The following is a 22,429-nucleotide window of genomic DNA, read 5'->3' on the forward strand; positions in this document are numbered from 1 at the left end:
AGGACAGATGAAATTATTTTTAATATGTATCGACGATGAAAAGATGTGAAATAAGTTTTACTTTTAAGCATTATATGTGTGTACTGTGGATCAATTCAACGGAGTTTCAATTTTCTAAACGTGTATATACTGTAGGCAAAAAATATATATTTTTTGGAAAAATGTAATCTGCCAGCTGTCTATACTCTGCATTACTGTATTATATGCATGCATAAAAATATATCTAGGTTTTGTAAATCTCCTATGTACTGTATTTTGATTTTGAAGTTGAAAAAATTATCATTTAGAGCTCAAATTGAATGCAGGGTGTATATTTTGTCCTGAATTTATAGGAACATGGCTCTCTAATTGGTTGCTTAAAGACTCTTCTTAGGGAGCAGCTTTCTGTGCCTGCAGCCAATCACTGGATTTTGTGTCATTCTTCATCCAATCAGATTAATTCATCATACCTGTTGCTCAAATTCACACTGCAGGCAGCTGAGATGCAAAGGCATGAATGTCACTCAAACATACAGTACAAGTGCAAATGGAAGAGTGAGACTACAACAACAAAAAGACAGGGGAAAATACCGCACTGAAAGAAAATGTGGTCATTTATTAGGAAAATAATAATATCATTCAGTTCTGTAGGGAAAAAGAAACTTGGATGGTACCAATCAAGATCTAAAAATCCTTAATCATATAGGTGTAACTTTTTTTATTTTATTTTTTTTACTAAAACCAGCTTTTATACAAAAGCAGTCATACTGAAATTTTAAGGCAGGGTAAATGGGAAACCTCTAACTTTCTTTCTCAGAAACTTCATGCTGGAGAGATGAGAATGAGAGACAGAATATTCCTTCTGTTGCTGTTTTTATCTTTCATGATGTTACATGACAAACTGAAAAGTTGAAGTCGTTCTAATACTTTTAAAAATACGTCCAGATCACCGTCCACACAAAGTAAACGTGTGACTAAGAAATGTAAATTGCTATAGAAAAAAGATCATTATGAGTTCTTGAGAAAAATTTCTCTCCACTGTGTATACAGAAGTTGTTTGATAGAAGTAACAGTAAACCGAGCTAATGTCCAGGCAGAAGCGCGTGGAAAACTTTATTTACTTATTGGTGCTTGTTAAAAGTTGCTGAGATCGCATTAACATCCTGCATATCTATGTGAGCATGCATACTTAGTAATCAAATATAAACAAAATGTTGCTTGAAGAGTCCTGAAAACCTTTTTTTTAATTCTGTGGTAGGACCAGCCATCTTCCATGATGTAGTTTGTTAGAACAGCAGCTTATCTACAGCAGAAATGAAGCGGTTCCATAAGCTCATCCAGCGGCCGGTGGTGTCCTAAGATGACCCCTCAACCCAGTGCAGGAGGTAGGAGACAGAAGGTCTCTGGCAAAAACAACATCAAAGTTGGACAATGTCTCCCAGCCCATGCACAAATCTGTTGCAGAGCTGGAAAGCTCCTTCGGTTACAGACTGCTGCACCCTAAATGCACAAAGGAGTGTTACTGCAGATCTTTCAACCCCAGCAGCTGTTAGACATTATAACTTCACTGCTCCCAAGAAACTCAATAAGTGTTTACATCCCTGCTGTTATGTGCACATTCTTCTAAATAATCTGTGGTATTTTTATGCATAAATGTACATGCACGTTTTGTAAAAAAAACAAAAAAAAATCACCCTATACTCAGGTGTGCATTTCTTCAATAATGGTAGAGTTATTTCTTATAGTTTGTCACTCCACCCATTGTTCTCTTTGTCTATTCCCTTTGTATGTGCCTTTCAGTTTGCTGTCGGCACGCCTGGATTTCCCCGCTGCGGGACACTAGAGGATTATATTTCTACGGTATTGTGTTGCGGGCTGGCCAGGGAGGAGTCGCTGCAGCTCCGCCGAATGATCCGGATCCCTGAAAAGAGTCGGCACGCTCGTGCGATCGCCGCGGCTGCTCAGTGCTGCCCCCCTCCGGCCGACGTGCGGCGAACTGCAGGCGGAAGTTGCTGCGTGTTATTTAAACTACAGACGACTACTGATAACGCGATCTGGGCGAGTTCATGTTCCTGTCCGTGGACCAGTTTCGTTTTTTCTTCTCCTCACCTTTGACGTCAAAGGCCCCCAACCCGAGGTTAGTTGGCTAAGACTTGTATTGTCCTCCCTTTTTATTTTGCTCCTTCTCGAGCAAGTTAGCAGTTAGCAAGCTGACGAGTAACTTAGAAACGAACTAGTGGTCTACTTAATTTAACTCCTTAAGGTCAACTGCACGAAGTTCTGTTGCTCCTCGCGTGGAAAGTGAAAGCTGGGAAGCAGCGCGGCTTCTCTTTAATCCAGTGACAGAAACAGAGAGGGAAAAGATATAAACGCGTTAGAGCTCAGAGGAGAAATGTTGGAGCATTCGCAGATTGGAGTCTTTTATAAAGTTGTTGATGTGTGTGGGTGGGTGTGAACTGGGCGGGGCCAAAAAGGCCTTTCAAATAAAAATACTGATAGGGTGACGCGCTGTTTTTCGTCGCCTGCTCGGTGAGTACAGTTGCTATTTGGTCCAGGTTGGCAACAATCCCTCTGCAGGGATAGGCTGGTCAGGGGTTGTGGGTTTAAAGATGGTGTGTTACTCAGGGGCAGTGGTAATGAGGCTATGCGATATGATTTCTCTTTTTTTTTTTCTTTTAAAATATATATTTTGTATTTAAACTTAATGCTTTTTGCAGCACCTTCTTATCAGCTGATTTTTATTTTTTTTTATATATATGGTTTAGAAATAGACACTTTATTCTTGCCACGTTTCCTGAGAAAACTACAAACTGAGCTGCTGTCAGGAATGAAAGTTAGTGGCCATAAACTGCATGTCAAGGGTCTTTTTTTTTTTTTTTTATAGAATAGATCTTAGTTATGGTGTGAAATGCATGATTGCTGTCTGAAGTTGAACAGAAAAAGAAAAAACATGTTTCCTTCTGTCTCTTGACTTTGAGAATCCAGAATTACCATCTGTGGATTTCAGCAGCGTAGTTGTAGTTTATCTGTTTGTTTGTTTGTTTGTTTGTTTGTTTCTCAGTAGTTTCAGGGGTTTTCCCCACCTTGTGTTTGGCCTTTATTCTTCAGTTTGCTGAAATAGCTGAAATTCCAGTGTTGTGTCAGGCATTCGTCATGAAGAAATGTCAATCATGATATGACTGGAACGTCTCTTGGACAATTTCCCTGAATTTCATCAGCAAACGTTTGGGTACTTCCAGTTAAAGATAGTACTGGACTTCCAGATGTGAATGGGTTTTTTTTTTCTTTCTGCTACGAGGTGATAAGAAATAACCTGCCCATTCAAAGATCCTTTATTGTCACCACGTGTTACTGTGGTAAAAATTTCTTATTGGCCACTCCGGCTCAGAGTACACATAAAAAAGACAAACAAGCAGGCAATGAACAATGGTTACAGTGGAGGTTTTTGTTAGTTTTTTTGTTTATTTTATTTCAAGAGAGATTAAAAAATAAAAGGATGATTCATAAATTCTATGAACTAGTTGTCCTTCATGAGTCACAGATAACAAATAATGAGGTGATAAGGTGCTTATTGTGCAATGATGATTTTGAGGCTTCGCTTACAGACATGTGCATTTAGATATTTTGAAATGACTGTGCAAGTAGGCAGTAACATTAAGGAGATAGTAACATATGACGGGCTAGTAGCAATGGGGGGATTTTAACGCGTTGGACTGCAGTCTCCCATCAGGAGGCGATTGCCCTCACAGCTTTTGTAAAAAGCTGTTTCTAAGTTTAATCGTAAATCTGAAGGTATTTACAGTCTCACGTCTAAACCGTCAGAATTATTCAGTGTTGCAAATGTTGTTTTGAATGATTTTTACTTTAAAATCATTGTTAAAAGGTGCTCAGACTTTACACCGTAGCTTTAGCCTAGCAGTAGAGCGATAATTTGTTTGTTAGCTGTATTGATTTAAAGCTAAGACGCAATTATAAACAGCTTTGAATATTTAAAAAAAATAGCTTTGTGGTTTAGTAGTTTGGTGCTGAAATAAAACTGTTGGACTTTTTAATTTTAATTTTAGTTTGCCTTTATTCAATTTTCCCCTCATCACTTCCCCACATGGGCCGTTTTTAAGAGGATGTGTCGATTCTGAGAAAGTTGCTGATTTAATGATTAGTTTCCCAAAAAAGAGGATTTGGTTACGTTCCAGTAAGCTCTGTCAGCAAAGATGCCAGTCAACGTGTGTACTGAGATAAACCGTCAAAGGGGGAAAATGTAGTTTTGAATTTTTCCAAATAAATGGGGACATAAACAATATTTTACATCAAGTCTTTTTGCTTGTCTTTGATCGTTTTTCTTCTTTTTTTTTTTCCACCCCCATTATCTGCAGTGGAAATGATAACATAGACATGCACTGGCAGTGCGGTATAAGATAGAATCCACTGCTTATGGAAATCAAAAACACTCCCACTCATTTTCCATGTGGGACTTTTATCAACTTAAAGAGGAAATCCTTCAGACATCTCCAGAAACTGACAATTGTACAAAGCAGACAGAGTAATAAGTCGTACCTTTTCACTACGTCACTCCTGCTTGCCTCAACACATAATTAACACCTCAATATGGACCCCTGCAGATTTCAGGTTCAAGTCTGTTTATTTCTGGTATTGGTAGTCAGGTGGAAGAATGTTACAAAATTTCCATCTGCTTCCAGTCAGGGAACCCCCAGGCAGGGAAAATGTTATTTATACGTTTCTTTGTTCCTGTAATCAGCTGGTTGTCTGTCAATGATTGAGGGAATTTCTTTCTCTCTTGCATGCTATTTGGTTTGTTACTCGGTTGCTTCCTTACTTTTGCGGTACATAAAATAATGATACAGATTTTATCCTTTTTTTGTTGTTGTTGTTGTTGTTAATTTAATCTTACAGATTCCCCTAAAGGACGTCTTTAAATGAAAAGTCTTGGCCATTGACCAAAGACAAGCCACAACAAATTTATCTAAGCAGTGTCAAAAAGTTTTCTGGCTAACCGTGTGGTGGAAGGGCCGCGTCTCCTTTTTATTTCTCAGCCTCCTTTTAGATTATGACCCCCCCAGATAATAAACTGGCTCACCTTTTGTATACTTTTGGGTGGACTGACGGCTCTGCTGGACGTTTCTGACTTGATTCTGCGGCTCCAGCAGCGAACTTTACCGTCTGGCGTCTTCTTCCACCGTATAATGTGTGACAGGAGTTACTCTTTGAAGTGACCAGGCCTCATACCAATTTGCACCTTAAATCTGTGCAAAAATGGGAGCATGACGCGAGGAAGACGTGTAGCACATGTTTTTAACGGTACCAATGCGGCTATTGCTACTTTTGGGACTCTTAAAGAGACAAAAAGCACCATTGGGTTTATCCATCTTGCATTTCTGGTTATACATTTCTCCAAACTCTCCACATGAAGAAATAGCATCGTCGTGCATTTTGCAGCTATAAAGCAGAGAACCAGCGCTGACAACTAAGGGGGCAGTGTGGGCACGGTCATTTGCAAGAGTTTGCATAATTTGTCAAAACAGTTCTACAAAACCAGCTAAAAAGGTCTCATGACACTAGGGGAATTTGTCGCGCGCAGTACAGAAAACAAAGGTGTGCACATACGTGTTGCGTGACTAAGGCAACATTCCAGAGAAAAGAGATAATTTTTTATTTCATTTGTTGGAAAAAGTTTGTTTGGGAAAGGCGCGGAGATGTAGCCGGTAGATGTAACAGGAAAAGCATGCAGTTCAGTTTTAGTTACTTACACAAGTTCAATTCAATTTATTTATATAGCACCAATTCATGAAACATGTCATCTCGAGGCACTTTACAAAGTCAAATTCAATCAGATTATACATATTGGTCAAAAATTTCCTATCTAAGGGAACCACTTGATTGCATCAAAGTCCCGACAAGCAGCATTCACTCCTGGAGAAGCGTAGAGCTACAGGGAGAGTCATCTGCATTGTACATGGCTTTGCAGCAATCCCTCATACTGAGCAAGCATGAAGCGACAGCGGAAAGTTTCAGTGTAGCTTAATGCAACTTAATAAACACTTTTTAATCCAGTTGTTTAAAAAAATAAAAATGAAAATAGCTTTTATTTCAGTGCAGTGAAACCAGCTGCAGCCTTTTGCAGTGAAACGTGGAGACATGTTGATGGTTTTGTAGGGAGGATCGGCGGTGAAGTGCAGTTATCTCCTGGAACCGTCCGTTCTACCTCAATGTAGGACCAGCGAGAATATTTGCACAAAAAACAGGATCAAAAAAGTTTAATTGTACCAGAAACGGTGCATTCGCTTTAAAACAAAAGCGGGCTGAACATTAGAGGCTAGGTCTCACATGATGGGTGCATTTTAAATGTTTTTTGGGTTTTTTTTGTTTTTTTCCAAAGTAAAATCAGTAAATAATTTGTGTTTAGTTTCCTTCAATCAATATTTTTCATGGAGTCAACCTCTGCAGGAAACCGAGTGAGGCATGGTGGTGGTAGCATCATGATGTGGGGAAGCTAGTCAGAGTGGATGGGAGATAGTTTGACTTCTACGCTGGTCTGTACAAAGTCCACCAGATAAAATCCACCTCTCGTCGTGGCTGTGGGTGGAAAAATGTGGAAAGAGTTTGTGGGGGTTTGAATATATTTGCAAGGCAAAAATGCTAACGTTGAAATGCTAACGTTGGTTTTCCTTTCGCTTTGCTCCACAGTTCGGTGCAGCATCAGGTTAATGGAGAACGATGGCCCGCATCTCTCTGGACTGTCCCAACTCTCTGCCAGGAATCCCTCTCAGCGTGCTGTCAGTGCCCATGGAGAATAAGTACAAATGTCAGCAGTGTCTCCAGGTCCTGAGGAAACCCGTCCAGGCTCAGTGTGGCCACCGCTTCTGCGTGCACTGCTTCAAGCTGCTCACCAGGTAGAGCCCCCCCACCCACCAATCCCCACTGAACGCTCCCTCTTCTTAATGGATATAAGTTGTTGTCTTTAGCTCCAATCTGGCCTCATTTTCTTAACGCAGAGCCGTTCCTCACATGCTCAGACTCTTAAAAATGATGACTCAGGATGGAAGTCATGCTGAAACATTGTTCAGGTTTGCTGAGTCATTCCAAAGGGGTTCGATGATTTGGTTTCCTGTACTTTTGCCCTTATTGCCCACATGACAGTTCGTAATTTCATCAGCGTCGATTTAAAAGCACTTTGGTACATCGATTCCTCGCAAGTTTCGCTAAACGTAAAGTAGAGGTGTAAAGCTGTGTTCTTGCTTTTAAATATATATTTATGTGTGGGTTCATTTGGGGAATTTTGGATCAGAAGCGTAGAAATCAAACAGGAAAGCAGAATGGGTATGAATCAAAAGGTTTCACTTCTTCATATCCCTTTTCTACTAGTCAAGGTCAGATCAGAGGTTTTACTCGCAGGTGTTACAATGCACTTGTTTTCTTTATTGGTAGTTTCTATTTATGCTAAAATCCATAGACGGATATGTGAGGTGGCGTTTGTGCTTACTCTGATTAATATACATGTCAATTGCAATTTTCTTCACAATGTTTATTCACCGATCGCTTTTTAGTTGGTGGAACTGTCTGCCTGGACTAAACTCGTTCAGTCACGGATGCCACTGGAGATTACACAACTGAACCAACCCGGGGGCGCGTAGATTAAGTCAAGCGCTTAAACCACGCTTCGTTAGTGTAATCCTGGGAAATTTCAACAGCTAACTTAAAACGCTTCTCGTGAAATTCCAGTTTTGCAACGCCGGTGCTGTCAAAGCTCGTTCGTTGGCGGGAAGCTTCTCACGGGACGTTTCCTTATCTACCGCTGGTGTTTAATTACACAACTTCCCATTGTCTGGTTTTTGAACCTCCTGATGTGTTGCTGCGTTCCTTCTGGTCAGCTGGTCAATGGTTTAGCTGCTTGAACTGTGGTCCGTGTCGGTCAGGGGATGATTGAGGAGGAGGGGGGGGAAGCATGTAATAGTTGCTGTTTGAACAAGCAAATCACAAACCCTCTGTCTTTATCAGCGCTGGTCCGAAGCCGTGCGAAGCCTGCCGCCAGGAGGAGATCTACGAGGAGCCTATGTCCATTCTGAACAGCAATGAGGTGAGTTCTCAGTGAGGCGAAGGTGTTTATAGCACGATTTGAGCTGTCACTGCCGCTAGTTTTAGTGGATTTGACCGACGGAGCACATCAAGAAGCATGCTTGTGAAGCGGCGGTAAAACGACACATGGTTTACATTGTATTCAGCCCCCTTTTTACTCCGATACCCATAAAATCCGGTCCGACCGGACGCCTTCGCTGCCTTCCAAATTCACCAGATTAGTAGATTAGTCGGTGCGCAGCACTAGAGGAGCTGCAGAGATCCACGGCTCAGGTTGGAGAACCGGTTGAAACTATTAGCAGGGAACGCCACAGACTGGGACTTTATGGAAAGAGCGGCAAGAAGGACGCCGTAGTTGGAAGAAAAAGATAAAGGATGATAAAAAGATGGGGAAACCATGCATCGTTTTCCTTCCCACAACTGTGCTCCGCTTTGTGTCGGTCTGCATTAAAACACCAATAAAGTGCGTTGAAGTTTGTCTCTGAAATGTGGAAAGGGGGGTTGTGAATACTTTAAAGGTGAGCGTCTGTCCACAACCTGAAGGGGCTTTCCGTAACCACTAAATAAAGCCCACTCATTGTTCTTGTCAGTACAATATGCGTCTTTATGTGTCCACTGAACGCTTTGTTCTTGCCCTCCCCCCCACCCCCTCCTTGGCCACCAGGCGTTTCCAGACAACGCAGCCGGTCGAGAAATAGCGAGTCTGCCGGCCAGGTGTCTGAACCAGGACTGCAGCTGGACGGGTTCTATAAAAGATTATGAGGTGAGTTGTTAGGCTGAGCTGCTCCGTTTGCACTTCCAGCCCATGTGGAGCTTGATGAAGGTGTCAGGTTACCCCATGTTAAGCAGTGGTCGGCGCTTTATGTCCTCTACATGTCAGTGGGACCTGAACCCGGCTATCTCTGGGCTTCTCTCTCCTGAATAAACAGTAGAAGCTGTGTTACTGCAGCTTTCTAGCTCATGCCTTGCTGCTATTGCAGCAGCTGCATGGGAAACAGGAAGTGAAACCTAACATGTCGGCTGGAAAGCCCCTAAGGTTCTGATCAAACCGCTCAGTGGAAAGTACCAGAGGAAAGAGCCATTTAAGAGAAGGGTGGTGCGATGAATGAGGATTAACTGGCCGCAAATCTGTCCACAACGACGAAACTACCCGTTTAAGATTTAGATGAGACGTGAGGTTTGAGATTAGATAGGCAGCGGACAGAAAAGCCCCAGTGAGTTATGTAGGCGAGGTTTTACGTCGCTGAAGTTCATCCTCTGCCTGTTGTTTGTTCATACTGCAAACATGTCAGCATGGGGTTAATTAGTGTTTTGGTTTATGAGGAAATCCTGGATGAACGTCACTTCAGCAGAAGGGGATTTTCTCACATTGAACTGTAATTCCTGACTGTATGGGAAGATGTGACGATGTGTTTATTTATTTATTTATTTTTTTAGATGATGTGTTTCCAGCATGTATGTGTAGGCTTGGTTGTGCAGGGCTGGTCCAGTGTTTGCATGCCTTAAAAAATAAAATGTGAGCTCGTTGGTCTGATCTCCTCTCTGAGGAAGCATTTATTACCGATTTTTGAAATGTGCTGTTAGGTAATTATTATTGTCGTTAGAGCTGACTGCTCAGCAAATGTGTGAGTAAGCCGCTCCCTTTAGTCAGTGTCATGTGAAAAGGAATGGTTTTCCCAATAAGCACCCGGCCCGAGAAGGCCCTGCGGTTCTGGAGAAAGGTGCTAATCGCGTTGCCCCGTGCGGCGAAGCGTCGACAGATTTCCGACCTGCAACCTCCTTTTTTTTTAAAGATGACTCATTTTCACTTTGGCTTTTGGTTTTTAGTTTGCAAATTTCAAAATGAGTTTATTCAAACTGAAAAAGGAGGGGAAACATACCTGATGGTTTCGCTCGGCACTTCACGTGTTGTGTCCCCCGTCGTTCGGAGAGGAAAATGAAAACGACTTCCTGGTAGAAGCACCTCCTCCCAAAACAAGCTCTGCCCCTTCCCTTGTCTCTGTTTTAAAGTGTGGGAATGTCGGAAAAAAACGCTTTACAGATTTGAAATTATTATATTTTTAAAAAAGGGGTTATATATATTATATATGCATTTACCCGTTTATATTTCTGCACTTCTCAACATGTCTGCACCGACTCCCAGTCTTTTAAAGTGACTTGTTGGTAAAGCTCTTTTAATAATTTTAGGACATAATAGAATGTTTTTCATTCTCTTACTAAAAAAAAACATATTTAAGATAAAGGAAAATGGCATAATTATAGGCTCATCATTTAGCAAATTACAACAAAAGGAAAAATAGCTGCTTTTATTCACGCCTGAATTGCTAACACACCCAACCAGGACCACACCTACTCTTTTCAGACGCCAGCTATTATATGTCCAGACATCTTTTTTCATGGGGTTGCAAAGGATAAAAGGTTTTTTTGTTTTTGTTTTCTATGTTATGAGGTTTAGTCGTTCTTATGCGTTGCATGACTGGACTCGCCACAAGGCATGTCTGAGAGTCCGGTGAGCCGCAGGCTTATGGGACGTATGGGCGGACCTGCCTTGCGGGAGCCCCAGCTAACAATTTCCAGCAACGTCTAATCACCGTTGTCGTACGTGTTCAGGCTCAACATGAAGGGCGCTGCGAATATGAGCGGGTGCAGTGCGAGGCGTGCCAGGCCTCCGTCCTCCGCAGGGACAAGGACAGACACAACGAGAGGGAGTGCGAGGCAAGAACTCTCAACTGCAAATACTGCAAAGTTACGTTCAACTTCAAAGACATCAAGGTGGGAAACGTGTGAAAGAATGTGTGTTAAAGCAGTTTTTTGCTGGGGGGGAGGAAAAAAAAATGAACATGGTTGATTAAAATTCTGCTTTACGGAAACAATTTCAGGCCCACGATGAGATCTGCGTCAAGTTTCCCTTACAATGCAAAGACTGCGGCAAGAAGAAGATCCCGAGAGAAAAGGTGGGAGCGCTTGTGAAAAATTCGCTTTGACAGCTTCAGTTGGAAGCTTTGAATGCTTACATTAAAGTTTTTTATTTTTCATTTCATCATTTCTTCGTTCTAACAATGATCTAACGCAATTACCGATATAGAAATCTTATATATATATATATACCTGAATTGCATCACTGTCACATGACTGAACCAGCAGCACAGAAAGGAATCCTTTAAAACAGTGCATTTAATACAGAATAACATGCACAGAGATATTTCACCGTATCTGCAAATTTTAAGCAGAAGGAAATGATACCCAGGTTACTGGATAGTGAAACCTGCTTATCTAGAACATACAGTCCCCATTTTTTTTTGACCTGGTAGTTTCCTTCTGACTGAGCATCATGTGCTCTGCTTTTGCTTTTATTTCTGGGCGGACTCCCTGCTAACTCTTGGCTTTCCTTTTTGCCTGTTCTCTCTCTCTCTGCAGTTCAACGACCACATCAAATCCTGTGCCAAGTCAAAGAGCGCCTGCCCGTTCGGTGAAGTGGGCTGTAAAACTGTGGTACGTCCCAAATAAATGCTGCATTATGCCCTAACGTTAACGCCAAATGCTGCCTTAGCACGGCTGAAGGCGGTAAGAAAATCTGTTTTTAGATGCAATTTGCACTCATCCTCCTCCCAGCGTGACTGGTGAGGTTACATAAAACGCCACCAATGCATGTTTCTAATAGTTTTTTTTGCCTGTGGCTGTGTTCTCGTTGGAAATGGGTGTGGTAAAGTTCAACAGAAGTAATTTACCTAGAGTTCAATCATGCTTTATTAATACCTGACAGGAGGGTCAGACGCTCATCATACACAAAGAGACAGACACAGCAAATTAGCCATGGGTAGAAATGTAAAGCAAATTTATTTATATAGCACAATTCAGTACAGAGACGATGCAAAGTGCTTTACATGATTAAAATATAGGAAAATAAAACAGAATAAAAGCAACATTAAACTCTTCGCTGTGGATAGCGAGGCTGGTGTAGTATCCTCGGGTATATGATAACCTTTTTTTTACAATATCCTTTCACTTTAGGGTAAAAGTCTGGGTCTTGACAGCTATAAATGAAACATAGCTGGACGTCCCGACAGGACAACAATCCCAAAAAAAAAAAAAAAAAAAAAAAAAAAACAGACTCAAACGCTATTGAAAATTTTGCATTTTTAAAAGCTAATGAGTAAGAATTATATGACAGAATTTTGCTGATTGCTACAAAAACCGTTTATGCAATGTGCTAGTGGACATTCGTCCACTAGCACATTGCATAAACTAGTAGGAATAAAATGGAATAAAATAGTAGGAATAACATGTAGAAACTAGTAGGAATAAAATGGAATAAAATAGTAGGAATAAAATGTAGAAACTAGTAGGAATAAAATGTAGAAACAAAATAGAACAGTTGGACTAAAAAAGTTGAATTAGTGATGTTTCAGTAGAACAGTTTAACTAGAACAGTCAAAGGCAATCCTAAATATATGTGTTTTTAATCTTTATTTAAAATAACTCAGGCTTTTCTCACTGTTGTGTTCACATGTTTAACGCACTCCCTATCAAATAAAGAAAACTAACTAATACGTGTACGCTTGTTTCTCAAAGCTGATGAGAACAACTTTGCTTTTGTTTCTTCTACATTTTCAATATTAGGCTTTAATTTATATAAGCGTCCATTAGGATTTTCCTCAGCAAATATCATCTTAAAGTCAAAAGACGTAAAACGGTGTTGCAATGAAGCAGATTCCCTTCAACGGCGCCATCAAAGTGCAACAACGGCGGTTTTAAAGTCTTTTCCAGCTGCTAATGCTGAGCTTAATTTGTTTTTTTGTTGTTTGTTTTTCGCAGATAGAGAACGGGAAGCTGAGCGACCACGAGCACGGCAGCACCATGGAGCACCTGCGCCTGCTGCTGCCCATGGTGCTGTCCATGAGCCGCCCGCACACCGAGGCGCTGGGGTCCGGGGAGTGGCAGGAGGACTCGGGTTTGGGTCTGTACAGAGCGCCCGAAGAGGGAAGCGGAGCGGCAGCCGGCACACAGCCCGTCGACCTGGAGAAAAAAGTGAGCCTCCTGTCCGTACATAAAGACTTTTACCAGTCGGTGACAAAGAACCGATTTATTGGTGCAGTCTATACAGGGATCTGGTGTCTTCTGCGTTCACAGGGACCGTGTAAAGCCAAAATATTGCCGTCTCCCAACAGGTAAACGCCTTAGAGAACATCGTGTGCGTCCTGAACCGGGAAGTGGAGCGCAGTTCACTCACCCTGGAGGCGTTCGCCCACCAGCACCGGCTCGACCAGGAGAAGATCGAGAACCTGTCCAACAGGGTGCGGCAGCTGGAGCGCACGGTGACCATGAGGGACCTGCAGCTGTCGGAGACGGAGCAGCTGGTGCGGGAGCTTCAGCACTGCACCTACGACGGGATATTCGTCTGGAAGATCACCGACTTCTCCCGGCGCAGGCAGGAGGCCGTGGGCGGCCGGACGCCGGCCATGTTCTCACCCGGTAAGGCGAGAGGCGGGGATCTGCTCCGGGATCTGCTCCGACCTCGTGACGGCGATCATGCGGTCGGTGTGCTGTTGCTTCTTGGCTCGCGGACGAGGGGGGATTCCGCTTCCTCTGCGAGCTCGTTGTTTTTCAGGGAGGCTCCCTCCGCGGGTCTGGTGACATTTCAGGGATTTTTGTTTTCTGCTCTGACTCCGTTCTCTTTGCCTCCTTTTGCAGCTTTTTACTCCAGCAAATACGGCTACAAGATGTGCCTCCGGCTGTATTTGAACGGCGACGGGACAGGACGGGGGACGCACCTCTCCCTGTTCTTCGTGGTCATGAGGGGCAAGTGCGACGCTCTGCTGAAATGGCCCTTCAGTCAGAAGGTAGCACCGTTTCCATCAGCTCCCTCCTGCCTATATGTGGAAAACAGCAGCTGACTGTCCTTCCTTCCTGCCTTCCTTCCGCTCAGGTGACTCTGATGCTCCTGGATCAGAACAACAGGGAGCACATCATCGACGCTTTCCGACCCGACATCACGTCCACCTCCTTCCAGCGGCCCATCAGCGAGATGAACATCGCCAGCGGCTGCCCGCTCTTCTGCCCGCTGGCCAAGCTGGCGGGCAAGAGCCCGTATCTGAGAGACGATACGATATTTATCAAAGCCATCGTAGACCTGACCGGCTTATAATGTGCACTGTGGAAGCTGCACTGGAACCTCTTAGATGTAATACAACTATAATAGATTATATATATATATATATATATATATATTAATATATGCTAATATATGGATAATAGCAGTATACTTAATAAACAGGAACAATAAATCATAATTATAAATATATAAATGTATAATTATCAAATATCTCAGACATGTAACTATGGCTGCAACATATTATGAAATATCTTCATATAGTTAATTAGAAAATAATCGTTATAATATTGATTATTTCAAAAAAATTTTTTGTGTGTGTGTTAAACAAAAAAGGTTCTTTTGCTGTTTTTAATGTTTTTGCAAGATAATATGTTTCGCTTTGAAATGATTTATGAGAGACTTTAATCTTTCATCACAATAAGAGGAAGGAAGGTAGATCCATAAACATCAAAATCCAGCCGACCGGTCAGGCGGCGTCCAAACGCAGTCAGTTCTAACTAAACCGTACTTTTTTACCTGTTTAACAAGAAACATGTTAATGAAATGAAAAATGTCGTGTTTTTTGCAGAACTTCATCTGTAAGTGATTGCAGAAACGAAACACGATGAGGGTCTCGCAGGTTTGCATCATTTAAAAAAAAAAAAAAAAAAAGCCCAGTGCACGGGTGTTTTTTTTTAAAAACTTTATTTATTTATTTTTTGCTTGGATTTTAATTTCACAACAGCAAACCATAGTAAAAGACATTATACTTTGTCTTTTACCTAACATTTTCAATTTCAAGAAGACTTTGTTAGTGAGTTTTGTTTTTTAAATGCGCCACCACAGCCACACCACAGATGGCGTATTTAAAAGAAACTGTAAAATGTGTTTAAATCACTTAAAAACCAGGAAAATGTGAGAATAAATAGAAGAAAGCAGGACATGGGAAATATCTACTTTAAAAAGACGTATCAAAATGTCGCTTTTTGGTTCTTTTAGGTGTCACAGCTTTGATGTGAACATGTTTAATTCAGTTTGAAAGTATTGCTTTTGGTGAAAATTACCATCTGAATACCTCAGAATGTGAGTCGTTAATGTTTGTGTGTCTTTTAAGCGAGGTGATTTATCTTCCACTGCAGAACATTCAGCAGCAGATGCTGACGTCTCAGCTCTAGTTATTGTTTTTATTTTTGATTTTTTTTTTTTCATGATGTTTGGACCTCCGTCTAGAGAAAAGTCACTGTAGCCAAGCTATGCAGATGTTTATGTTTTGATATCTGTAGTATTTATTTGTTTATCTTTGACCCATAAAAATGCTTTGTGCAGAAGATTACAACGAATGTGAAATTTTAAAAGAAAAACAAAAAATCATAGACTAAAACAAACAGTACTGCTCTAACTAAACATGCATAATCACCACATCAACATAATCAATACATAGCCAATATTACAGGCAAATATCAGTAAAGCTAATGAACTTATCGCTAATTACTATGACTGTACTATGTTACACTTGTGGAGCCGGCTTTAGTGATTATTACTGTTTATTAATGTATAACTTTGCTGTTTGATGCAGCAGAAGATAATATTTTAACTAAACACACTGAGTCATCATAGATTATGACTTTCTGTATCAATGCCAGGGATTTTTATTTCACACTGTGTGAATAAAAGACTATTTAAACCTTTTATGTTCTCTCACCGACTAAATGCCTTTTTATACGTTCACCTTTAAATCAGTTAATACGTTTTTCATTTTCCCTATTTTTGTTCCCGCCAGTGAATTCATCAGAATCAGATTAGTGATCATTTACTGGTGCCTTTAGGCTAAATCAGGGGTGTCCAAACTTTTCGGTACATGGGCCAAAATTCTCAATTCAAAGGAACTCGAGGGCCAAAACATGAACACAATTTTTTTTAAACCAAATCAATCATATTAATTTTTCACCTGCTCTATAAAATATGCTAATTGTAGATCCAAAATTAAAAAAAGGGTTTTACTCATTTGTTGTATTCATCCAGTTTGGAAATTATTTTGAATAGTTTAATTTAACAATAATAAACTGAACTCTTTTTGGTCTAGTAATATAAGAACAGTATTTGGGTCAGTTGTTCTTTGAAAACATTTGCTGTAATTAGCCAATTTTAATAATTGAATTCAATGCAGATTATAATGCACCAAAGTGTAAATTTGAGTAATTAAATATCATTGGATAGATGTTACTATGAAATTAAAGAGACTGTCAAATGTGTGTTTATTAAAAGACGAATACTTTGTGTTATACTTAACATTTTCAATTGAAGGATTTTAACTTTTCTGCAATAATTTTGCCCTAATTAAAAACGAAAATCTTCCATCTTCATCAGCCACTTTAAATGCAGTTGAGGGGCCACACAGAATCAGTACAGGGGCCACAAATGGCCCCCGGGCCGCACTTTGGACATGCCTTTAGGCTAAATGATTTAAAGTCATCCTGGGGGCTGGAGCTGAGCGTCCTGTTGACACTACAGAGTCAGAATAAGCTGATAATCATCCTGAGAGCAGCTTCTCAGTCACCAGCCGCGTCTTATCGGTTCCCCCATGTTGGCTTTTCAGGTCATCCCTGTAGTTCTGCGTCACGGCTCAGTCGCTGGGTTATCACCCTGTTTACTGTCAACGGCATCAGTAAATGCTGATGACAGTATACGGTGCGTCACGTTGCCTGCATATCATCGCAGATGGAGAAACGTGATGCAGGGTTGCATCGCTTTAGGTAGCCGAGCAAATGCACGCCAGGAAAGTCCCGCCGACGTTAACCACAGCAGCAGCAACCTTAACCCTCAAGGCGTCATTTTAATTTAAAGGGTTGTATGTCATTTACGATAAGAAAAAAATGTCCACTTGATAAAAATCTTTTTAAAAATTACAGATGAACGCCTTCAGTTCTCCTCAAAGATGGCAAGCACTAAACAATTTTTGCGAATTTCAGGCCTTTCAAAGCCAGTTTAAACATTTAGCCTCATGTAGACAAGCCTGCATTTAAAGAATCAACCTCCTGCTAATTCTTTCAATATTTTGGTCATTTTATTCTGGACTGAAGTTTTAAAGCAGTTTTGGGAAGCTGACATTTTTATTCCTTAATAACTAAAGGAAGATTGTAAATTATAAATCTGATGTGACTCAAAATGAAAGTTAATAGTTTAGCTAATCCTTCGCATGTTTAGGACTGATTGGAAAATAATTTCCCATCCCTTTTCCATTTATATGGGAAATAATAAATTCTTTCAAAAACAATATTAGTGTCACGTAATCAACCTGTCATTTAAGAGATTGAGATCTAATGATTAATTGACAATGATGGATAAATAGATTTACTCTTAAAAAAACTGGGAAGAAATTAGAGGTTAATACATTTTAAATCATATGCTACATAAAAAAGTAAATAATTTAGCTTTTAAAAACTTTTTTAAAAGAAATACTAACCAATTCTTGTAATTTTTTTTTTTTTTGAGCAGGGGCTTAAATTGTTTTAGATTTATAGCTACTGAAAAAAGTAAGAAAGGAATGCTGACTTTTAATATGCAATTACATTTCTTTTAGAGGTGGACATTTTAGCGCTTTAATGACTCAAGAGGGTCAGAAATGTTTCCCTGGCGTTGTGCTGTTCTGGTGAAAAAAATTAATTCTTGGTTTACGAAACTTGTTAAATGAGACTAAATGTTACAAAAAGAAAGCAAAATGTGCGCTAAGAGCAAAAATAATGGCTTCATCTGGAGGAGAAATGCTGCCTGAGGGTGAAGCTGCAAACGGAATCGCTCCTGAACTTTTACCCAGAAGGGACTGTTTCAACTTCATCTATACTGTAGATCTGTTGGAAAGGCTTGATGAAAATCTGCTTCGGTCCGTTACAAAATGTGATCTGTGTTTAGGTTTTAATTCATTAAATTGTTTCGAATCAAAATGACCTCAACGTGTTTTTTTTTTCTCATGTTTTGTAATTAGTAGAAGCTGGTTTAGTGTTTTAAAGGTGCAGATCAGCTGAAGCAGGTGTGGGTCTCTGGGTTCATGACAGCCAGCAGCTTTACGGCTTCGTTCCTTTATACTTTAACGGTACGTTCAGTAAGTCCTGGTTATAAATGCATTCAAGTGTCACCGTACCTAGAATATGCATTTGTTAAAATTAGATCCTAAAGTTATTACTATATGGGCACCTCATGGAGATGATTGCACTAATGTTGGATGCATTTGAACGGTTCTTTTCCCCTGATACAAGTCCAGGGATTTTATAAAAAAAATTGCCCTGGGTGCTCAAGTTTGATTTTATTGTAGCTTGTCTCCAATCCAACCAAAATCAAAATTATACCAAAACCCCAACAATTATTTTGGACGAACGTCCATTAGCAAATTGTATGAACGTTTTTTGTAGCAATTGGCAAACTTCTGTCATATAATTATTACTAATTAGCTTTAGTGTTGGAGTCTGTGCTTATTTTTTATTTTTATTTTTTTTAAATCTCCTGATTTCCTTTTAGGATTATTGTCCTGTCGGGACGTCCAGCTGTGTTTCATTTATAGCTGTCAAGACCCAGACTTTTACCCTGAAGTGAAAGATTATTGTAATAAAAGGTTATCATATACCCGAGGATACTACACCAGCCTCGCTATCCACAGTGAAGAGTTTAATGTTGCTTATATTCTGTTTTATTTTCCTGTATTTTAATCATGTAAAGCACTTTGCATTGTCTCTGTACTGAATTGTGCTATACAAATAAATTTGCCTTGCCTTGCCTAATGTGGACTGAGAGACATGCAGGAATAAGCGTCTGGTCCATAATCAGCACCCTTCCAGCATGACTGCAATGTGCAGCTGCCTAAAGTCTTCTGAATAACGTATTTTATGGTCATAAGAGACAAAGATTATGGCAACTGGCCAAGAATCTTTGGCTCTCAAACCTGGAAATATTTTACCAGTTAAGCACGGTGGTGGCGCCGTCATGCTGACTGTGTGATTCACGGCCAGTCGGATCGGTTTATTGCACAAAGCGGGTTGAATAACGATAAGAAGTCACCTTTACATTCATCCACTTCTCAAATCATCAACTAGCAGTTCTGTTCAAACAGGAAATCTGGATTAAACAGGATAGAAACGGGCCCCTAATCTCCAAACTCCCTCACAGGAGCTCTGGCGTTTCTGGTAAAAGTGAAACCCTGAACATCAGCGTGGGGGTCGCTGTGCTTTCGCAGACCTGCAGCGCTCCTAATTATTTCTAATGCTATAACCAACAGCAGTAATCACAAAACTACGGGTAAAGGTCGTAACACTTTGACCTCAATCGTTTCCGTCCACCGCGTTTGTTTCGTTTTAAATCCAGTGCCTAAGGGTAAAACCTCCATGACTCACTATGAAACAACCCCTATGAAGAGGTGTTGAACTATTCACTGCAATTTAGTGGGTATTTGTGGTCGTGCTGGCAGAGATTTCTTTAGACGCCGGAAATGCATGGTTTCTGCATGATATGGCCTTGGAGGAGGGGAAAAAATAAGCCTGCTCATAAATATGAGCTGTCTAGACCAGGGCTCACCAACCTTTATTGGTACTGTGTCGCACAAAGGGATACCAGCACTGACTTTTGAACCAGATGAGTCAGCGCTCAGCAATAAACGTAAATGCAATGCTCTTCTTTTAAAAAGCTACTCTCATTCTTAAATCTATTTAAATGCCAGCATGGTTATAAAAGTAGAGCAACAGGCTGAAATAACATTTCAGATGCAGCTCACTGGAGGGTTGTGCTAGTTTTAGAACGGGCTTTAGGGGCGCCACATGTGGTCCTTGGGGGCTACCTCGTGAACCCTGGTCTAGAGAAATGTAAAAAAACTGTGAGCTCTTTGCTAAGGGAATGCAATGTGAAAGGTTTATTTCACTTTATATCCTGCAAAGTTACTGTAATTATCCTGCAAAGTTACTTTATTATCCTGCAAAGCCACTTTATTCTGGAATCCACTGCAATTCACAGAAATTCTTAAGCTGTATGCAAATGAAATTTCGTTCTGTACGCACTCTGTGCATACAAAATGACAATAAAGTTTGTCTAAGTCTAAGTCTTATTTCAATAATTTGCACATTAAAGAGAGAAATGTTAGAAAAGGCTTTAAGTCACTGGGATCATTTCTTGGGATTTCTACAGGAAACTGCTCCAAATGCATGCGTGCAATGGGAAAAATAATAAAAATAAAATAGAATCTGCATCTTTTCAGCTCAATAGATGCAGAACATTCTTTTCGCTTTTTGCCAATATTTTACAATCATCCAACTTTAGCACAAGAATCAAGATGTTACTTGCACTCCTATTCGGTCCAAGTTGGATGGAGTTGCACGTTCTTACAAACATACATATATACATATATATATATATATATGTGTGTGTGTGTGTCTCATGGTGAAACATGGTAGTGGCAGCAGGATGCTGTGGGGATGAAGCTGTAAGAGCTGATGGAGCAGAATACAGGACCATTCTGCAAAGGCAGAGATTCATCTGACGGCAGGGGAACGACCCCAAATATACAACTAGAACTACAAAAGGGACGGTTCTGAGTCAAGCCTGGTCATGTGTTACTTTGACTGGTGGCCCAGTCAAAGTAGAGGTTTAAATCCAATTTAGAGTCGAGGGCAAGGATCTGAACCGCTCTCCATCCAATCTGACTGAGCTTGAGCTATTTTTGCAAGGAAGAATGGGTAAAAACGTGCGGCTCTACCTGCGCAAAGCCGGCAGAGACGCACTTCGAATGATTTCCAGGAGAAACTAAGGCGATAAAACCCATCACTACAAAAAGAGAACTAAAAATAAGTAGAATTTTCTTGAAATGAATGTATTTGCCCTTGATTTGAGCAGGTAAATAAGATTATCTGCCAATGGAATGAGTATTTTGACCCCTAAAATAAGATAATTAGATATACAGCACTTTAAATAAGATGATGGAGATGAATTGTCCCTATTTTAAGTGCAAAAATCTTATTCCAATGGCAAATAATCTTATTTACATGCTCAAATCAAGGAAAAATACTCTAATTTCAAGAAGCTTCTTCTTATTTTTAGTTCTATTTTTGCAGTGCAACTTCACCCTTCTGATGTACTTTCTGTCGGTCTGCTGTGAATTACTAATAAAAAACAAAAAAGTTTGAGGTTAAATTCTGAGAAGATTCATGGAGTATAAATGCTTTTGCAATGAACTGTAAGGTTTCTCATCACGGTGTGATTGCATGAGCTTCAGACATAAATATAAAACTGATGTAGTTCCCTGGAAAGTTTTGGTCACACACACATGCATCATTGTCTGTATTTAGACTTCACTGCATCAGAGCTGATGGCGGCTCTCACTTACGTCTCTTTAAGTCGAAACATCAAAGACAGAAGAAATTTAAAAAAAAGCTCCAGAGAAATCTGTTAATAGGCGAAAGGTGTCAAACAGAAACAAGACTCCTTCACAGCTCCACGTCTCTGTCCACAACCTTTAATCAAGAGCTTCAACAACAGTTTAAACATCGATCTGACAGGTCTTTAGGTTTAATGCTTTGTGGGACATGCTTTTTACCTAAAAAGGGTTGCATGAAAACGACAGCCGGCAGACGGAGAGGCAATAAAGCAACACCGAGAAAGACGGCGAAGAGAGTTTTGTTTTTCGACCTATTTACGCACACTTTAAAACGTTGAAAACAACAGATCTGCTCGGAGATTTCTCAAAAAAAAAAAAAAAAAAAAAAACTAAACAAAAAGCACACACACAAAGGAGAATAACAGGGTTTTATGATCAGTCATATCGTCTTTCATCGGGGGAACCCAGGTGGAAATGCCAGTTTCTACCTTAATTCTGCAGGTTGGACTAAAACTGCAGCCGCCCTGCCTTGAATTGACTTTTACTGTTTCAGAGGCACTGAACATTAAATAAAGCAGCACCATTACGAGAAGCGTGACCCTTTCTAAATTCCTCTATATGATTTTAGCATTGACCTCAAGTCAGCTTTATTTAGGACGTCGCCTCTAGATAAAAAAAAGTGATTAAAAAAAGGTTTGTTAAATTCTCAATTATTTTATTTTCCGTTTATTGCTCGCTTCCAGTAAAGCTTAGTGCAATATTTTTTGTTTGTTTCAACATAATTCTTCCTCGATCAACCAATGGCCTGCGAGGTTTTAACTAACATTTAAACTGATTTGCGGGTTAAAAGTTGACGTTTGCGTCCAAATTTGTCCCACGTGAAAAATAAAATAAACAAATCTATCTTTACTGATATT

The 22,429-nt window shown here is 40.3% G+C and overlaps 1 protein-coding gene across 1 annotated transcript; it reads left to right on the plus strand.

Moving 5' to 3' along the window:
• Window positions 1-1,945: 1,945 nt before the first annotated feature.
• On the plus strand, window positions 1,946-15,850 carry traf2b (Tnf receptor-associated factor 2b). The gene is made up of 11 exons (XM_012874547.3): window positions 1,946-2,116; window positions 6,682-6,887; window positions 7,993-8,071; window positions 8,735-8,833; window positions 10,681-10,842; window positions 10,950-11,024; window positions 11,488-11,562; window positions 12,886-13,098; window positions 13,239-13,542; window positions 13,762-13,910; window positions 13,997-15,850. The coding sequence occupies exons 2-11, from the start codon at window positions 6,712-6,714 to the stop codon at window positions 14,213-14,215; spliced, it is 1,551 nt and encodes a 516-aa protein (XP_012730001.2). The 5' UTR covers window positions 1,946-2,116; window positions 6,682-6,711; the 3' UTR covers window positions 14,216-15,850.
• Window positions 15,851-22,429: the final 6,579 nt, after the last annotated feature.

This window comes from Fundulus heteroclitus, chromosome 8 (assembly GCF_011125445.2).
Source record: "Fundulus heteroclitus isolate FHET01 chromosome 8, MU-UCD_Fhet_4.1, whole genome shotgun sequence".
Lineage (NCBI taxonomy): Eukaryota > Metazoa > Chordata > Actinopteri > Cyprinodontiformes > Fundulidae > Fundulus > Fundulus heteroclitus.